We start from the raw sequence: 18,283 nt of genomic DNA, 5'->3' as shown, positions 1-18,283 counted from the left end.
CCCTATATTCTAAGTTTTAGCTTCTAGAACCTCCTAGAAGAAAAGTTATAGCAAAAATGTCAACATGACCTGTTTGGTGCATGATTTTAGGAGCATCTAGGAACACAACTTCTTTTGATCATATCTCCTAAAATATCACAACTCGTGATATGACAATTTAACTAGATGATTAATGAGATTTCCCCTCGCTATGGTCCAAGTTTCAACTTAAGGATTCTCCCAAAAGAAAACTTATAGAAAAAATTCCAACTTAACATGTTTAAATATGCATTTAGGAGCCCAACTTCCTTTGATTACATTTCCTAAAATTGTATGACCCAAGATCTAAAATTGGACTAGAGAATCAATAGGATTTCCCATCACTATTATCCAAGTTTAAGCTTTTGGAACCTCCCATAAGAAAAGTTATAGTATAAATTCCAATAAGACGTATTTAAAGAAGAATTTAGGAAGTCTATCTTTCTCAACTAATGTTGTTGCAAATTTTAACACATAAAAAGCTATAACCAAATAGTATAACACCTATGGCCATGATCAATTTACTGAAGGGTAAATGCATGTCCATATTTTTTTTTGAAAAAAGAAATTAAATAACCATGCACGTCACTAAACCATCTATGCTAGAAATATCATTATCACTTAAATAAATATGATCTATTATAGCCATACAAATACTAGAAATTGAAGTAAGGTGAGCCACGTTCCACCCCTCAGTTGTGCTGCAAGTTTTCTCACAGATGGCCACCCCCATGCCAGATCTTGGTGTCTTGATGGAAAACTAAACTAAAGGATTTATCACACAATTTCTAGACCACATTTAGCACAACAAGTGAAGGCCACACTCTTTCATAGACATAAAAAATTCAATCTTTGTCACATAGGATGTCACTCACAACTCTTAACCAATCACAAAGTTTAAAACCTATCTGGTTTTTTCCACCACTTATCTTGCCAATTTGAATTTCTAAGAGAGTGATATGCATGAGCGAGTAATAGAAGATAGAAAAACTAGAATATTAAACACCAAGAAGAAGAACTGAGAACTTAAAACCCCTTGATGCTTTCTCCTTCTTATTTTTATAATCATACCTTGACCCTTCATCTTCCAGTATTTTTCTAGAAGCTTTTTGGGAATACCAACCATCACATTAAGTGAGAATAATATTTATTTAAGCAAGGCTAATATTTCTCCCACCCCCCTTACATATTTTTCTCCTTAGTCAAGTTTTCCCCCTCCCCAAGGCATCATGATCTGTTGGTTGTTCTGTTTCTTTAGCTCTAGCATTTATAATAATAAAATAAAAATTACATCGTAGAATAGAGTTTGACACCATAGCATCAATATTGGAACTCCAACATTATATGTTCTTAATTACAATACAAACATTTTGGTAATGAAAGGGGTGTCATAAGTCGTGTGCACGACAATGACAACATAATTGACTACCATATCTAGAATGGGTTACATTACATGTTAGATAAGTTATATGTTCATAAAGGGGAGAAATTGCAACAAATTAGAAAGGCTCACACCTCCAAGGTTGTACGACACTTTGGTGTATGGAAGACAATGGCCAACTTGCATAGTTATGTGTATTGGTTCAAGATGCAAGAACATGTAGCTAGGTTTAGAGGATGCATGCTTTGTTGTAACAACAAGCCTAGTAAGAAGAAATATGGTCTATATCATCCCCTAACTATACCCACTCATCCTTGGGAAAACATTTCCATGGAACTTGTGGGATTTTTACCAATAACCAAGAATGGATATGAATATATATTCATTGTAGTTGATAGGTTTAGGAAGATGTGTGTTTTGATGCCTTGTAAAAACACCATCAGTGGGAAAGAAGCAATGAACTTGTTCTTTGGATAGGTCTGGGTACAATTTGGGATACCAAAGAACAAAATTTCAGATAGGGACACAATATCTCTCTATGAATTTTGGACTACATTTTGGGAGAAGATAGACACAAATAGGTCTATAACATTCCATCGTTAGATAGATGGGTAGACAAAAGTAGTCAACAAGACTTTGGTGAAACTTTTGAAGGGTTGCAATCAAAAGCATCCAAAGCATTGGGATGAAAATATGGTATATATACAACACTCTTATAACATATCAATCAAGAATTCTACTAGTAAGTCCCCATTTGAAACTTGTTTTGGATATTTTACACCTTCACCTTTGAATATTGCATATGGGAAACAAGGAGGAGTGAGGAAGGATCTTGCAGGGGATGCCTTGAGGGCAAAAAAAATTGTGGAGAAGATCAAGTAAATCCATATATAGGCACATGTGACACTATGAAAGTTAGGGAAACTACAAGTCCATGCATGATTAGCACAAAACATAGAAGTCGATCAAGGTGGGAAACATAGTATGGTTACAATTGAACAAGTAGAGGCTACAGGGTCCTAGAACAAAAATCAAGGATTTGTGGTATGGACCCTTTGATATATTGGAAAAGGTGGGAGATAACACCTATAGACTCAATCTATCTACCTACATGCACATTTTCTCAGTTGTGAATGTCGAAAATCTAAAACTCTAAGAGTCTTCCATGCTAGATCAAGAAGAGGAACCGGTCTTACCTTATGTAGATGATTTGGCACAAGATGTTAAAGTAGATTTAACAAAAGATATAATTTTGCAGAAGAGATACAAAACTACAAGACAAGGGAAATGTGACCTTTGGAAGATTGGGTTGAAATGATGACTTTCAGGCAAGGCTAAATGGTACACTTGAAAGAAGGTGGATAAAAATTTTCCTCACCTTATTCAATAAAATATTATGGGGACTTAAAGCCTCCAAAAATGAGGTGTGGTATTATTTGGATCATTATATTTTATTTCATCCATATTGATTCTTTTAGATGAAAAAAGTATAGGACATCAGCGCACAAGACCATTTTTACGGGCATGACCCAGTTTGGAAAATTGGGGTATAAACCCTTTCGAGAGCATTTTGAGGCATCAAATGGAATTTTTAGGGGGTAATTTTTTTCTCTTTATTGCAACACCCTTATTTCCTATTATACACAGAGAGTCCTTTCCAAATGCATAAGAATTTCCTCAATCGGAGTCCACATGCAAAAGTTATTCCAATTGGCAATTGACCTTCCTATTTTGATCACCATAATTCGAGAGGATGCCCTATCAACCCCCATTATTCACGGGAAAGGATCTATCCACGTGACATGATGAAAAATACTCTAGAAGAGTTAATATTTTAATTATATTTAAGAGTTGAAGGAGTCAAACCTGACCACTAGTAGGTTATTTGGTTGTGTCATAAGTGGGCCATTAGGAGGAGAGGGATTCCATTTTTTCAAGTGCATTATGTTCCATAGATGAGTGGAGTAGCCAAGAGGGATAGGGAGAGAGAGCACAGAGAGGATTTGTGCACTGCAATAAACCATGGGCTACATGCCTAACTAATTTGTACTTGCATCCATTTTTTATTAAGAGAAAGAGAACAGAGTGACCTCACCTTCTAGTTGGGTTTTCTCCCAAAAGTATTTCCCATGGTTTATCTTGTGTCAATTGTGGTTTGTGAATTTTTATTTTTTGTTCTCTATTTTCTGCATATTTGTAATTTTTATGTATATACAACAACCAACAATTTAGAGATCCATAAATCTGAAGAGAAATCAATCCTAATAGTGTAGATTTCAGATTTTTAAGTATAATTTTATCAGATCTGTTATGATGAACTATCTAGTAGAATATCCACGACAATTTATGAATCATCTTTCATTCTCTTTGTTTTCTTTTAGAAAATTTTATTTAAATAGACAATACTTAGATAAAAATTTAATTCACTTTGAGTTATAAAAGAAACTCACTTCGCTTAATATAAAATATAAGTTTATGATTTGTTTGATATGTTTTTTATTTTTATTTTTAAGTAAGATGAAAAGTTTTTAAAGCAAGTGAGCATATTATTTTAGATTTTTTTTTTGTAAGCTAATTAATATATTTTCATTGCTAATAAAAGATATTACATTGATAACTCCTTTTACTTCGAAAAAGAACTATGGGAGCTCATATTTCAACAAGTGATGACCCAAGATGAATCATTACTATCAATGAAGTCCTAAGATATCATAACTTAACTAACTAGAGGCTTTTACAAAACTTAAAGAAGTCGGTAGTAGAAGGATAGGACTAGGCAAATACATTGTGAATATTACTATGTCAACTACCTAGTTACAGTGACACTACATCCATATTACTATGAGAAAACCCATACAAAAAACAACTAGTATTCCAAAGTGGCATGCCTTTAACCCATTATGACAAATTTAGAACAAAAAACTGATAATAACCAACTGCAAAAAGGAAGTGAAATATCCATGATGAAATTGCTAGTCTAAAATGATGCTCGGAGAGAGTGGAGAGGAGATTCCTTGAGGAGAAACCATAGTAGGAGCATTGATGATTGTCAATGCTTCAAGCTACACATTAGAATTAGTATATGAGTCAGACACCATGAACCTCTCTACCCTTGTTAACTTGGCCACGATATCATTCAAATTGTAGCAGATATCCCAAAGAATTATCTTGATTTCCTCCTTCCCTACAAATAGCTTGCAATTTTCAACCTTCTTGTCATGAATGACCATATGGAGCAGTGTTTCTACCTGAAGATTCATAGACAGTAAGTGGAGGAAGTGGAGCCTCCTCTTTATGAATTTTCCTAGATCAAGAATCCACATGAGGCGATTACCACTAATCGCAGAGTCGAAAGAATATAAATGGTCCCCAAACTCCTTTGCCTCTAAGTGAATAATTTCGTTCCTCGCTTTAGAAGGAACTGAATCAAAGTGGTTGGCCACTGAGTCCTAGCCAAACAAACATTGACGATGAGACAAAGATGAGCCTGGTGCCCCACCACTACGACTAGGCAGATGTTACCTAAGGGCCATGTTTATATAGGAAGTAGGATAATGAGAGAATGTTAGAGAGACGGACAATAGACAATAATGGATAAATAGCGTTAAGGATGTAGCGAACCTAAGGATAATGAAAACATCATTGACCATGAGAAAAAAATGTGAACTTTGTTTTGGTGGAGGATATAACATAGTGCGATGGGGCTCAAGTAACCTTGCTAACCCTTCATCCCAAAAGATCAGTGTTCGCAAAGGAAAAATATAAAATGAGGCCAGAAAACTTAGCGTAAATGCAAAGTTTACTTAACTAGTGAAAATATCAAAACCAAATGGAGAAGGTACCAAGGTACCACACTCCAAAGACCAATACGAGACAATTAAATGAAATGCCTGTCAAATCCAAGATTTGGGGTGACGAAGTGGGTAGTACAATGACAAAATCAAAAAAGGACTTGAACCCTTGCTAAGGACCTGAACCCTTGCTATGGAGAAATAAGGCGAAGAGCATTGACCCCTTCACAAACTAGAGAAACTACGGAGATGATAAGAGACAAGTAAATAAAAAGATGGTAAATACGAACGACAATGTGATGACAACTAGTACTGATACACACCTTCCTTGAATCTATATAAACAAACCTTAGCATCTAGAAGTAGCATGACGGTTGGAACCCTTCCACACCAGAACCAAAATCATAGTGAAGACGCCACCTTGAGACATTTCCCATGCATTTATAATGGGGTGAAGACGTGAAAGGATCAAACAAATAAATGAGAATACTAGAGTGTGCGAAACCTGTGGAGGGACATGTGTGGAATAGGGCACACACTTTATCAAGCTCATTAAAATTAAAGTCCATGCGCTCTTGAATGAGTTCAACAATTTATGTGTCAGGGCCTCTTCCTCTTGAAGCGAGTACTCCATGAGAGAGGCTAGCCATAACAATTTTTGAGGGATGGAACCTGTTCACAAAAGGAATGTTGTACTCGAATCCAACTAAAACCATTTTCCTGCAGTTAAACAAACATGATGAGGGTGGGTGATCTGAATGTTGAGGACGGTAAGGATGTCACACATGGATGAGACAAAAACAAGTGGAGAACATGGATCTCGATCCCAAGTATGCCATCCAATTCACCATTCAAATGCCAAGCATGTTAATAATGATACCTGCCTCCACTAGGACCCTTAATACCACCCCAATGAGGAAGAGCATATTATTTTATAAATTAAACATATTAAAATTACTAAAATACAATCTCATTTATTAAAAGAAAAGGATGAAACATTATTATGAAAGATATATAGTTATCATTAGATACTTTATAACATTATACAAATCAAAATTAATTTATTAATTTTAAATTTAAATGATATAGTTCATGGGGTATAAAGCATAATGTTTTATTAATATGTAGTGAGTAGGTTCTATTCCACATTGAATGTGTTCAAATTTAACTTGAATTAAGTTAGATAAAACCTTTTGATTTGATAGTATCAATATAAATTTTTACAATTGTTTATGTTATACATAATGATTTATCAAAGCACATGTAAGTCTCATTATTTTAAAAGCAAACTAATCTTTAAAAAAATAAATTAAAATAATATAAATATTAGATATCATTTTGGGATTCAACTGCATTAAGTAAGTCATTCATCTGTGACAATTTCCATGAGCGGTAGTCGTAACTGACTAATTTCTCACGTTTTTAGAATAGTTCACTTAACACTTATTGCATCGGGTGATGCTCACAGGGGTGAAGAAGTGGGATTGAAACTAGTGAAATGAATCACATAGCGTCAATCATCACTTCTGGGGCTTGCACCCGGTAACCATGACTTCTCGAGAGGTCACCCATCCCAGATCGCCTCTGGCTCAAGCGCGCTTAACTGTGGAGTTTTCCCCACAATCAAACCCACTTAGCTTGCTACCCCATTTGCAAAACCTTAGCAAGTATTATGCCTCATGAACCATTCAAGTAGAGTTCCCTTCACTTTTTTCTGAATTTAAGTATTAAGGGGTTTTCGCAGTGCATTATATTAGATATCATTTTGGGATTCAACTGCGTTAAGTAAGTCATTCATCTATGACCATTTCCATGAGAGGTAGTCGTAACTGATCATGGAAATGGTCATAGATGAATGACTTAACGCAATTAAATCCCAAAATAATATCTAATATAATGCACAACGGAAACCTGGAAACCCCTTAATACTTAAATATAAATATTATAGAATATAAATAATTTATTCAATTAGGTAAAAGTTCTAATATAACAAACTCACATTCAAAAAAACTACATTAAAATAATATAAATAAATTAGAATATAAATTTCTTTATTAAAATTTATTCAGTTATATAAAATGTCTAATACATTTTTTCTTTCCTAAATCATTGTTAAATTTATTGTAATGAATAATATATAAAATTTCCTTAAATTATTAATGGATTTTTTTATTTTTTTTATATAAACAAATATTTTTATTTTATAATATTTTATTTTATTATAAATTAATGGTAATGAATAATATATAAAATTTCCTTAAATTATTAATATAATTATTTATTTATTTATTTAGATAAACAAATATTTTTATTTTATAATATATTATTTTATTAATCAATAAAAATATAATAAATAACAATGATTTTATATAAATCAATCTATATATACATTTATTTTTTCAAAAAACATTTTTTTGGGTTAAATTGTTTGAGTGGATATCTATAGGTTTGATCTTTGGCTTGAGAAACTGCAACTCAGGAGCATCTAAGCCATCAAAATCACTTGGGGATCATACCCGACCTGAGTCACACCAATCTTTAACATGATTATATTTTCTCCCATGGAGTTTCGAATGAATAAACTTCATATCACAGAGTAACTTAACAATACACCCATCACCATCTATTCTATACCCCGTGGGCTTCAAAAATGTTACTTTTATTTAATACTTATTTTTATTTTTTTAATTGATGAAATATATGAATTTATAGAAATAAATAAAGAAAGAAAATTATTTTAACATCCATGAGGCTAAAGATAGCCTATGGGATAGATTTCTTCTTCATCTAGTTGATGTATTCGTCCCTTTTCCTATGAAGCCTCACAATAAACACTCCTACCGTCTCAATGAACCCCTTGCTAAATAAATTATCCCAAGAGCTAGCTGCCAGAATATCTGCATAACTTTCCCTATTGTAGTTGAAGTCCTCACATTCTAAAATGAAATGCTTCTCTGTTTTCACTTTTAGGAAAACAGAAAATACATACTCTTTCCTCCCTCACTTCTTTTGGCCTTTTCGAAAAATATACACTCATTATTATTAGTATTTTATAAATATAAAATACAAAATTCATATAGTTTAAAATTGCATTATGGTTTTTATCGCTTAGTTATATTTTTCATAAAATTTAAATATAATTTTGAAATAAAAATCCAATATTTTTATTATTATTTTTATTTATATATTCACATTTTTATTTCATATATTTATTACTTTTCATTTATCAAACATTAAAAAGTATATTTCATATATTTATTGCTTTTCATTTATCAAACATTAATTAAAAATTGCTGTAATCGTAATTTTACAACATTAATTTTGTTTATGAATTATATTTTTTTATTTTAGTTAAAACAAAATCCCTTATTTTATATATATAATTTATTTATTTAAATCTGAAAAATAATTTAATATCATATACAAAATTATACAACTAACAATATTTTAGTCTTAATTAAGTCTTACCACCTAGAAACATGGTAAACTCCACTAGCTTAATAAATATTATTTCTCAATAAACACTCTTTTATCAATGGACAATATCGACAATATCATCTAAGCTAGTTAGAATTTTATTTGAAGGAAAATGTTTTATAGTTATTAGCTTATATTTAATCATAAACTACCCAATCAAGTAAACGTGGGAAGGGAGGCTTTAGAATTGTCACCCCACTTAATTGAGGGGGTGATGTAGTGAACTCATTCACACAAATGGTTGATCTAGACTTTCAGCTGCATCAGAACTATGATTAGCTCATTAATGGTGCGAGATGGTTGTATATAGAATAATCTGTAACGGAGGTGGCTTATTGTTATATAAAAACTTAGAAATGATATAAACATATATATTTTACTAATTAAGTGTATGATGGTTGTTTACAGTGAGGGTCCCTAGCTTATATACTGTTATGGGCACCTTTATGGGAAAGGGCATGATCTTATGATCGTCCCCTTTCGTCTTAATTAACCTAAAATTAAGTATTTTTTACATAACATTGCCTTCCTCTCGAAAGAATGCTTTGTCCTCAAAGCATACATAACAACAGATGTTGTTGACAAAAAGATTCATTATCCCAAGAAGCTTCTTCTTCGAGTAAGTCCTTCCACTTGATCAGGTATTCCTTGATTGTACGATGTCAAAGCTTTCTTTCTCTAGTACATAAAATACCTTCTGGTTCTAGAATGACCCTTCCCTCATCATCCAGGGATGGAAGCGTTATTTGCGCTGATTGATCATCACCTAGTTCCCTTTTAAGGCAGGAGACATGGAAGATGTTGTGAACACGACTTTTCTCTGGAAGGCTTAAACCATACACAACTTGGCTGATATTTTTTTGATTTGATAAGGTTCGTAGAACTTTGGTGCCAATTTGTTTTTTCCTTCCTGTTTTAAGGACAATTGTTTGTATGGTTGGAGCTTGACAAACACCCATTCTCCGACTTTAAACTCTCTTTCGGTTCTGTTTCGATCTACTTATTGCTTCATACGATTCCTTGCATTATTCAAGTTTTCTTTTAATATTTGGACGATTTTTTGGGTTTCTTCTAGTTGATCTTTAACAACAGGTATATTTAACTGGACAACAGCTAGATCCTTCCATTTTGGGGGTTCATATCCATACAAAGCTTGAAATGGCATCATTTTTGCTGACGGATGATAAGTAGAATTATACCACCACTCAGCGAGATGTAACCATTGAGCCCACTTATTTTGTTTTTCTGTAGCGTAGCAACGTAGGTAGGCCTCCACGTTTTTTCTCGGACGTGAAGAATATGGCAACCTAGGGTTTCACCATTCTCAAAGACGGAGCACTGCTCAGAGCATAGTGCCCCTGTTCCACCGACCCTGCAACTCCTAACAGCAACGCGCATCAGCTCATAGTTCAGCCCCAATGGCTTCCCCGATGGGGGAGGACTTAGAGCCTCCCCATCTGATGAATCTGGCACCACGGACTTCAAACAGTTCTGACAATACCTCTGTTCCGCAGACGCAAACAGATCAGCATAACACTGACTCGCATAATGAACCATAGGGTACAACAGAGATACCCTCGGACAGGCAGCAACATGCAGTGGGAGATGATGACAAACCCAAAGCAACCTCTGCAACCTGCAAACCGGTAGCTGCAGAACGACCTAAGATTGAACTGCCCAGTCAGAGAATCAACACCCAGATCCAGTACATGAAAGATCATGCCCTTATTGGAAAATTTATTGAGTTTTGGCCAACAAAGAAAGCCTTAAAGGGATGGATAGCAGCCAAATGGAAACCAAAAGGAAACATTAATATGAAGCTAGGACCAAAATTCTATTTCACAACTATCTTCAACTGCATAGAAGATCGAAACAGGGTCTTAGACAACGGCCCTTACTCCTTCAATGCAACAGGACTTTATTTACGGGACTGGATTGAGAGATTCAATCTGGATAAAGAAGATCTTAGCTCAGCACCTGTCTGGATCCGGCTATATTCCCTGCCGCTGGAATATTGGGATGAGGAATCTTTAAAATACATTGGAAACGGGTTGGGAGAATTCATAAAAGTTACAGAAGATACACTTCCTATGCCTGTATTTGTGTCTACATGCAACTGAAAAAAGCTCTCCCGGACTCAGTAAGTATATTTCATGATGATTTCAAACGGATTCAGACTTTAGATTACGAGCATGTTCCATTTAGATGCCGAAAATGTCATGCACATGGGCACCTATTCCGTGACTACCCGCTCAATGTCAAGCCCTCTTCCAACTCCACCTCTGGGCAAACAGATCAAGAGGGCTTTACCAAAGTGAACTCTCGGAAAAGGACTCACAAAAATCCTGCTTCTCAGCCTAAAAATACCCCTGCCAGCAACCCAAATCCCTCAACCAGTAATAGCTTTGATATTCTAGCTCACTCTGATTATGTGGCCCCTAAACTCCCCATGCCCTCTCATGAGATTCCTTCTCAACCCTCTGCTAACCCCCAGTAGGTTACGTCTCCTACCCAGGTCCTTGAGCAATACCAAGCTTCCCCCCCCACCGCCTCCATCAATGAGATGGCCTGGAAACCTAATGGCATGGACATTGATAACCTTTTGCTTGATCCAAAACTTGCAACGAACATCACATCCGCAAGCAGTGGTCTCAAGCAAGTGGATGAAGAGTCGGAAAGCATTGACCTAGGAGACTTGGATATTTTCAGCCTTGAGCAGGCATGCAAGCAAAAACAATATGATAAGATTCTAGCGAGACAGCTAGAAAGTCTAGAGGTCATTCTCTCTAGAGCACACCAACAAAGATCTCTTGGATTTCAACAAGGAAGTCAGTGGGATGGGAAGAACTTGTTCAAGGATACTAAGAAAAGAGGGAGAAAGACAGATCTACAGCGAACCATCCTTATTGGGGAAATGTTGGTAGACTCTGGAAGATATTCTAAACTCACCAAGTACTACAGGCCACTCCCCAATCCTGAACCATGAAGCTCACATCATGGAATCTAAGAGGGTTGAACGGCGCAGGGAAATATAGAATGATAAAAAATTTGATTCAGAAGAAGAAACCCCATATCTTCTTTATGCAAGAAATGAAATGTAATAGTACTCTTCTCAATACCACTCTTTCAAAAGCATGGCCTAGCTGTCACACAATGGCGGTGGATGCTATAGGAGCCTTGGGTGGTTTAGCAATAGCCTGGAATGCACAAGCTATTGCACTCACAGATTTTCATGCAAACCACCACTTCATTCAAGCCAATTTCCATATCATAGGGACCAATGTGCATGGTCATCTTACCAATGTGTACTTCCCGCAAGCTGTTGAGGATAAAATCACTACCTTGGACACACTCTCACTGCTTAATGCCAACCAATCCCATCCACTATGGATCATGGGAGGCGATTTCAATATGATCACCAAAATAGAAGAAAAAACAGGAGGTTGAATCATACTGGACAATGAAAGTGAGCACTTCAAACAGTTCATACAAAGCAACTGGTTAATCGACCTACCCAGCAACAACAGAATATTCACCTGGAATAACAAAAGGTCCAGTCCCCATCAGATTGCCTCTAGGCTTGATCGATTTCTGATATCTGATAATGCTATTCACCTGGGAGGAGACCTCTCCACCTCTATTCTACCATTTGCAGGGTCAGACCATTGGCCAGTATCGCTTCAGTGGCAAAGGCTGGCGAACTCCACTAAATGACCTTTCCACTTTGAATCCTTCTGGTTGACCCATCCACAGTTCAAATATCTAGTACAGCATACATGGAAAAGCTTTCCTCCCCCTGCTGGTTCCAAAATGTTCCAATTTCAGCAAAGGTTGTGGTTCCTAAAAGCGCAAATCAAACAATGGAACAATGCTACCTTTGGAAACATTTTTCAAGCTCATCAAGCCCTAGCTCAGGAAATGGAGAAACTCTAGCAAACTATCATCAATGAAGGCAGGACTGAAGCCCGCAATGAACTGGAAAAGCATATCCAGACTCAGATCAATGAAAGAGAGAGACAAGAGGAAATCCTATGGAAACAGAAATCTCGAATAAGATGGTTAAAGGAAGGGGAGAGGAACACAAAATTCTTCCATCGCTCAACAATCCAAAGGAGAATGCATAACAACATCACCCACATTCACAATCAATAGGGAGACCGATTGGAAGATCATGGGGACATTGAAAAAGAACTCATCAAGCACTTCAAATCAGTCCATCAAGAACCCAACATCAACAGAAAGCCAACAATTGACAAGATTCTCTCTCATATCCCAAAGGTGATCACAGATGAACATAATCAATTGCTCCTTCGTCCGGTAACCTTCCAGGAGGTGGAATCTGCTATGAAGCAGCTTCAGGAAGGAAAATCCCCTGGTCCAGACGACTTTACCTCCACTTTCTTCCACAAGTTCTAGGATATTATCAAAGAGGAAGTCTGGCAGGTAGTCGAAGAGTCTAGAACACTCCATTGGATGCTACCCTCCCTGAATGCAACTTTTATCACTCTCGTCCCCAAGGAGGAACACTCCAACACGCCAAAAAAATTCAGGCCAATAGCCCTCTGCAATGTCATCTACAAAATCATCTCCAAAGTTATAGAACTCGTTTGAAGCCACTGCTTCCCCTGCTCATCTCACCAGAACAATTGGGCTATGTTGAAGGAAGGAAAATCATATATGGAATCATCCTCACCCACAAGATCATTCACTCTCTAAATCACCATAAAAAAGTAGGTATACTTCTAAAAATAAACCTCTCCAAAGCTTTTGATAAGTTGAGTTGGATATACATTTAACCGATGTTAATGGCCTTTGGTTTCTCACCTGTGTGGGTTCGCTGGATCATGAGCTTAATCTCCTCATCTTTCTTCTCCATCCTGGTTAATGGTATCCACTCCACCCCCTTTCAACCCTCAAGAGGCATCTGCCAAGGGGATCCCCTCTCCCTTTCCTCTTCGTTCTTATGGTTGAAGGGTTGGGCAAAACTATAAAGCATGCTCTCCAAGAGAATCAGCTTAGAGGCATCTCCCTACATAACTCCCCTGCCATTACCCACCAGCAATTTGTGGACGATAATATGTTATTTGGGCATCCCTCGGTCCAGGAAGCCAGAAAATTCAAATCCCTCCTTGATGATTTCTCCACTGCTTCTGGTGCCAGTATCAACACAGTCAAATCCCAGATCTTCTTTTTTCATACTCCTGCCATAACTCAATCTTCCATCGCTTGCATTCTGGGATTCTCTATTGCCTCTCTCCCCTCCAAGTACCTTGGTGCCCCCCTAACAGATTCTGCCCTCAAGCACTCCTCTTGGCAACTCCTCCTCGACAAGCTTGAATCCCGACTCACCTCCTGGACCTTTAGAGCCCTAAACATGGTTAGCCAGCTAATCCTCATCAAAGCCATACTGCAATCTATGCCTCTTTATCTATTCTCTGTCTTAGCAGCACCCAAATGGGTCCTCAAAAAAATCAAAAATATCCAAAGGAACTTTCTATGGGGTTCGGCGGGACATAATCGCAAATGGGCTCTGGTCAAGTGGGATACCATTTGCCTCCCAAAAAACCTTGGGGGAATCGGTCTTCGGGACCCTCAACATAGTAACGCAGTCATGGGCGCTAGAATCTAGTGGAAGTGGCTTTCAGCGCCACACACACCCTGGGCGATCCTTTGGAGAGCAAAGTATGCCAATCACAAATCGAATGATGAACTAATTAGGCTTACAGACACGGATAAAGGCTCCCTAATCTGGGACTCGGCTAGAATGCACAGAAATATGATCCATCAACACAACTTTTGGGAAATAAGGGATGGAAATAGTGCTCGTTTCTGGAAGGATTCCTGGCAGCAAAGACCCAAACTCCACAGCTTAATCTCACCTCCACCAACAGCGGAGGAGGAAGTACATTGATGGGAAACGGTCAACCAATACTGGATTCCCACCCTAGATCAGGGATACAGACAATGGCGCAAAGCAGAATACATTATCAGGAATGGTACAGAGATAATGTATAAGGAACTGGACACAGAGCTAACCAATAGGCGAATCAGATTTTCTGAAGAAAAGGATATATTACGTTGGGGATACAAACCACGTGGCACCTTTACCACACATGAGGCATACAATCTAATAATCAATCATCAGGCCAACAAGGACCCTCTTTGGGACAAAGTGTGGTCCCCCAAAATTTGGCCCAAAATCTCCACATTTCTATGGTTGCTCTGACATAAAAGAATTCTCACCTGGGACAACTTAAGGAAAAGGAACTTTCACGGCCCCTCAAGATGCCCCAACTACGAGCAACGGGAGGAAACTATACTGCATCTCATGGATTCCTACATACTGGCAAACAAACTTTGGGAGAAAACAATTTTCCGATGTCAAAAAGATGGCAGAGATAGAGAAGACACCACCAAAACCATTCGTCACTGGGCCAAAAATTCGTACAAGAGTCCCCTGTTTAATGCACTATGGAGAATCATACCAGGCCTCATCATGTGGACAATTTGGAAGGAGAGGAATCAGCGTATCTTCAGGAGTAAAACCACCCCCACAGAAATAATATGGAATAATATGTGCAAAAACCTTCAGGAAACTCTAGCACTTCAATCTTGGAATAAGGAGGACTTCCCCACTGAACCGCAAGAACAAAATATATGGATGAATTGGAATCTCAAGCTCATCCAGGTTCAGGAGCCACCCTCCAAATCCATCTCTGCCCACCAATATTCCAGCAAGTGGTGCCCTCCGCCCGTAGGACTCACCCAGCTCAACTTTGATGGCACTTCTAAAGGAAATCCAGGTCAGGCCGGGCACGGAGGAATTTTCAGGGATCATTCTGGCAATCCTTTACTACTTTACCTGGGCACTTTAGGATGGGACACAAACAACTCAGCGGAATTGGAGGGACTATGGCAAGGTCTAAATCTCGCACAGCAGCATAACTACTTTCCCTTAATCATAGAAGGAGACTCTCAAATCCTCATCAACATGGCCCAACAAATTATACAGGGAACTCCAGTTAACAAGCTATCCTATAGCTGGCGACTTGCAGCTCGACTACAACATATTGAGCAAGTGCTTGCTACTAATAAAGCAATCACTTTCAAACACATCAAGAGAAACGGCAACAAAGTGGCCGACCTCTTAGCTAATCTTGGGGTGATGAGCGATAGAACTCTCTACACAGGTTTGCTCGAAATTATAAAAGATGCCACACACCAACAGGAATACACCATGCTGGTGCAAATGGATGCAGCACCCCCGAATGCGGGTGGTAGATAAGTCATTAATGTGCATGGGCCGCCGGAAAAGCAGGTGGCTAATCTGTATGGAAACCTACGCCTTCCCCTGTGGGGAATTATGGCAAGTCCTGGCTCTCAGGCCGACGCCATTAACCAATTTGGAAAATCAAGAATTTCTAAGAAAATTCAAAAATATGGAGCAGAGCCCCCCGCATTCCCTTATTCAGGGAGGCGCCACTTGCGCTATGCCCCTGCCCCCTTCTGTCTCTACTTCCCTGTCTGTCTCCCCTCCCCCAAGCCCCTCTAATTCCTGCTTCCTTGGCAGGTACCCGGACACTCGCAGCGGCTGAGGAATATTGGGCACCAGTGAGGTTTGTTGTTCAGGGGGATTCACCCAGCACACCGCTACCACTGCTCCTTCCCAGCAAGCTCAATTCTAGTTTTGTTTCTCCATGGAAAAGCTGCTCATAATTGCCACCATCACAGTGGATTTCAGAGAGGTCCCTGCCTCCTATCCCGAACCAACGATCAACAGGGAGATTAACCAGGATCCTCCTTCATTCAACATCTTTCAAGGGCAGACGAGCTCCAACCACCCACCAAGAGACATGGACAACTCGTCTAGCAATAGACAGAAGACTCTGGGAGGCGAAGCCACCTGCAAGGACAAAGGAATTCAAACGAAGGACATTGCAGGTGGTGGGCATGCAGAGGATACTGGTTCTGAAGAATTTGGTTGGTGTCCGATCGTGGAGGAAGAGCCAACAGAAGCCACCTTGCAGCTGCATGCCAGGTCACGTGTCGGGCCCTGAGTCCGATTTTGATTATTTTCGTTTCCAGCTCAATTTTGAACTTCATTTCATGTCGGGTCAATTTTTGAATTTTGTTTCCAACTCGGGTTACAAGCATTGGTTCATATGAGCTGTTTTACTGTGGAAAATTTTGAGTTAAACTGTGGATGTATTACTGAAATTTACAGTCTTTTGGTTACAATTTTTGAATTTTGGAACTGTAGCCCCTGCGAGGGTAGAATGAACTTTCCTTATCTCGTTCTCGGACTGGTTTCCCCAACTGGGGCAGTCGCGATATCAAGGCTTGATGTTCAAAATGGTCACACAACTGACCCAGTACCGCTGAGACTGGAGCCTCTTTGTACATTATGTCTTTATTAATAGATCAGTTTTACTTAGAAAAAAAATGTAGGTAGGCCTCCAAACATTTATTGACAACCTCTGTTTATCCATCTGTTTGAGGATGATAAGTGGAACTCATATTTAGGTAGGTTCCTATGTGGTTGAACAACTCCTTCCAGAAATTACCCTTGAATTTGGCATCTCTATCACTCACAATGACTTTCAGAAAACCGTGTAACTTATATATATTTTTGCAAAATATTTCAGCAATTTCTTTCGCTAAATATGATTTCTTTATTGCCATAAAGTGAGCATATTTGGTGAGTCTGTTGACCACTACGAAAATCTTGTCCTTGCCTTCAGACACTGGTAATCCTTCGATAAAGTCCATCGAAATTTCTTCCCATTTCTGATTTGGAATGTTTAAAGGGTGAAGTAATCCCAGTGTCGTAATATTTTCACTTTTATTCCTTTGACATGTGTCACACTCTGCTACATACTTCTGAATATCGCGACTCATTCCTTTCCAAAAGAAGGATTGACGTGCATTGTAGTAAGTCTTAAAGAATCCTACATGTCCAGCTGACGGTGAGTCATGTGACTCCTTGAGTATCTTAAATTTAAACTTGGAATTTGCATTTAGATAGATTCTTCCCTTGTACCATATAATATCATTCTTCCTCTCAAATTTTGAGTTGTTGGGAAGGTTATTGATTATTGTCGTTATTTTTGGATCCTTGGCATACTCACTTCAAATTTCGTTAAGCCATTCAAGAACAACAACCAAGATTGCAAGTAGTGTTGGTTCTTCATCTTTCCTGGATAAGGCATCTGCTACTACATTGTCTTTTCCTCTTTTATGTAGTATTTCCATGTCAAAGGTGGCAATTTTTTCAATCCATTTTTGTTGTTCTTCGGAAAGTGTTTTTTGTTGAAGGAGGTGCTGGAGACTATTATGGTCTGTTCGAATGGAAAACTTACTTCCCAAAAGATATTGCCTCCACTTAGCTAGTGCGTGCATAATAGCGAGCATTTCTTTGTTGTATGTGGACTTGAGGCGTTCTCTTTTATTGAGCTTCCTACTTTCAAAAGCTATTGGATGCCCTTCTTGCATTAATACTGCACCTATACCGAATCCGGAAGCATCACACTCAATGATAAATGGTTTAGAAAAATCTGGTGTTGCCAATACGGGGGCATTAGACATAACTTCCTTTAATTTTTCAAAACACTTTCCT

At 38.0% G+C, this 18,283-nt stretch overlaps 1 protein-coding gene across 1 annotated transcript in view; it reads left to right on the top strand.

Moving 5' to 3' along the window:
- The window catches only part of LOC149172162 (uncharacterized), a 46,740-nt gene extending 35,953 nt beyond the window's left edge, over positions 1-10,787 (top strand). Inside the window, exon 2 of the mRNA XM_089426224.1 lies at positions 10,227-10,787. Within this exon, the coding sequence (XP_089282350.1) occupies positions 10,227-10,787 (561 nt within the window). The remainder of the gene's footprint in view (positions 1-10,226) is intronic.
- Positions 10,788-18,283: the final 7,496 nt, after the last annotated feature.

The sequence above is a fragment of the Pinus tabuliformis genome, chromosome 4_2, assembly GCF_031772625.1.
Source record: "Pinus tabuliformis cultivar Carrire ecotype Pingquan chromosome 4_2, CPIR1, whole genome shotgun sequence".
NCBI classification, from domain to species: Eukaryota; Viridiplantae; Streptophyta; class Pinopsida; order Pinales; family Pinaceae; genus Pinus; species Pinus tabuliformis.
This window is presented reverse-complemented; position numbering and strand designations above follow the sequence as displayed.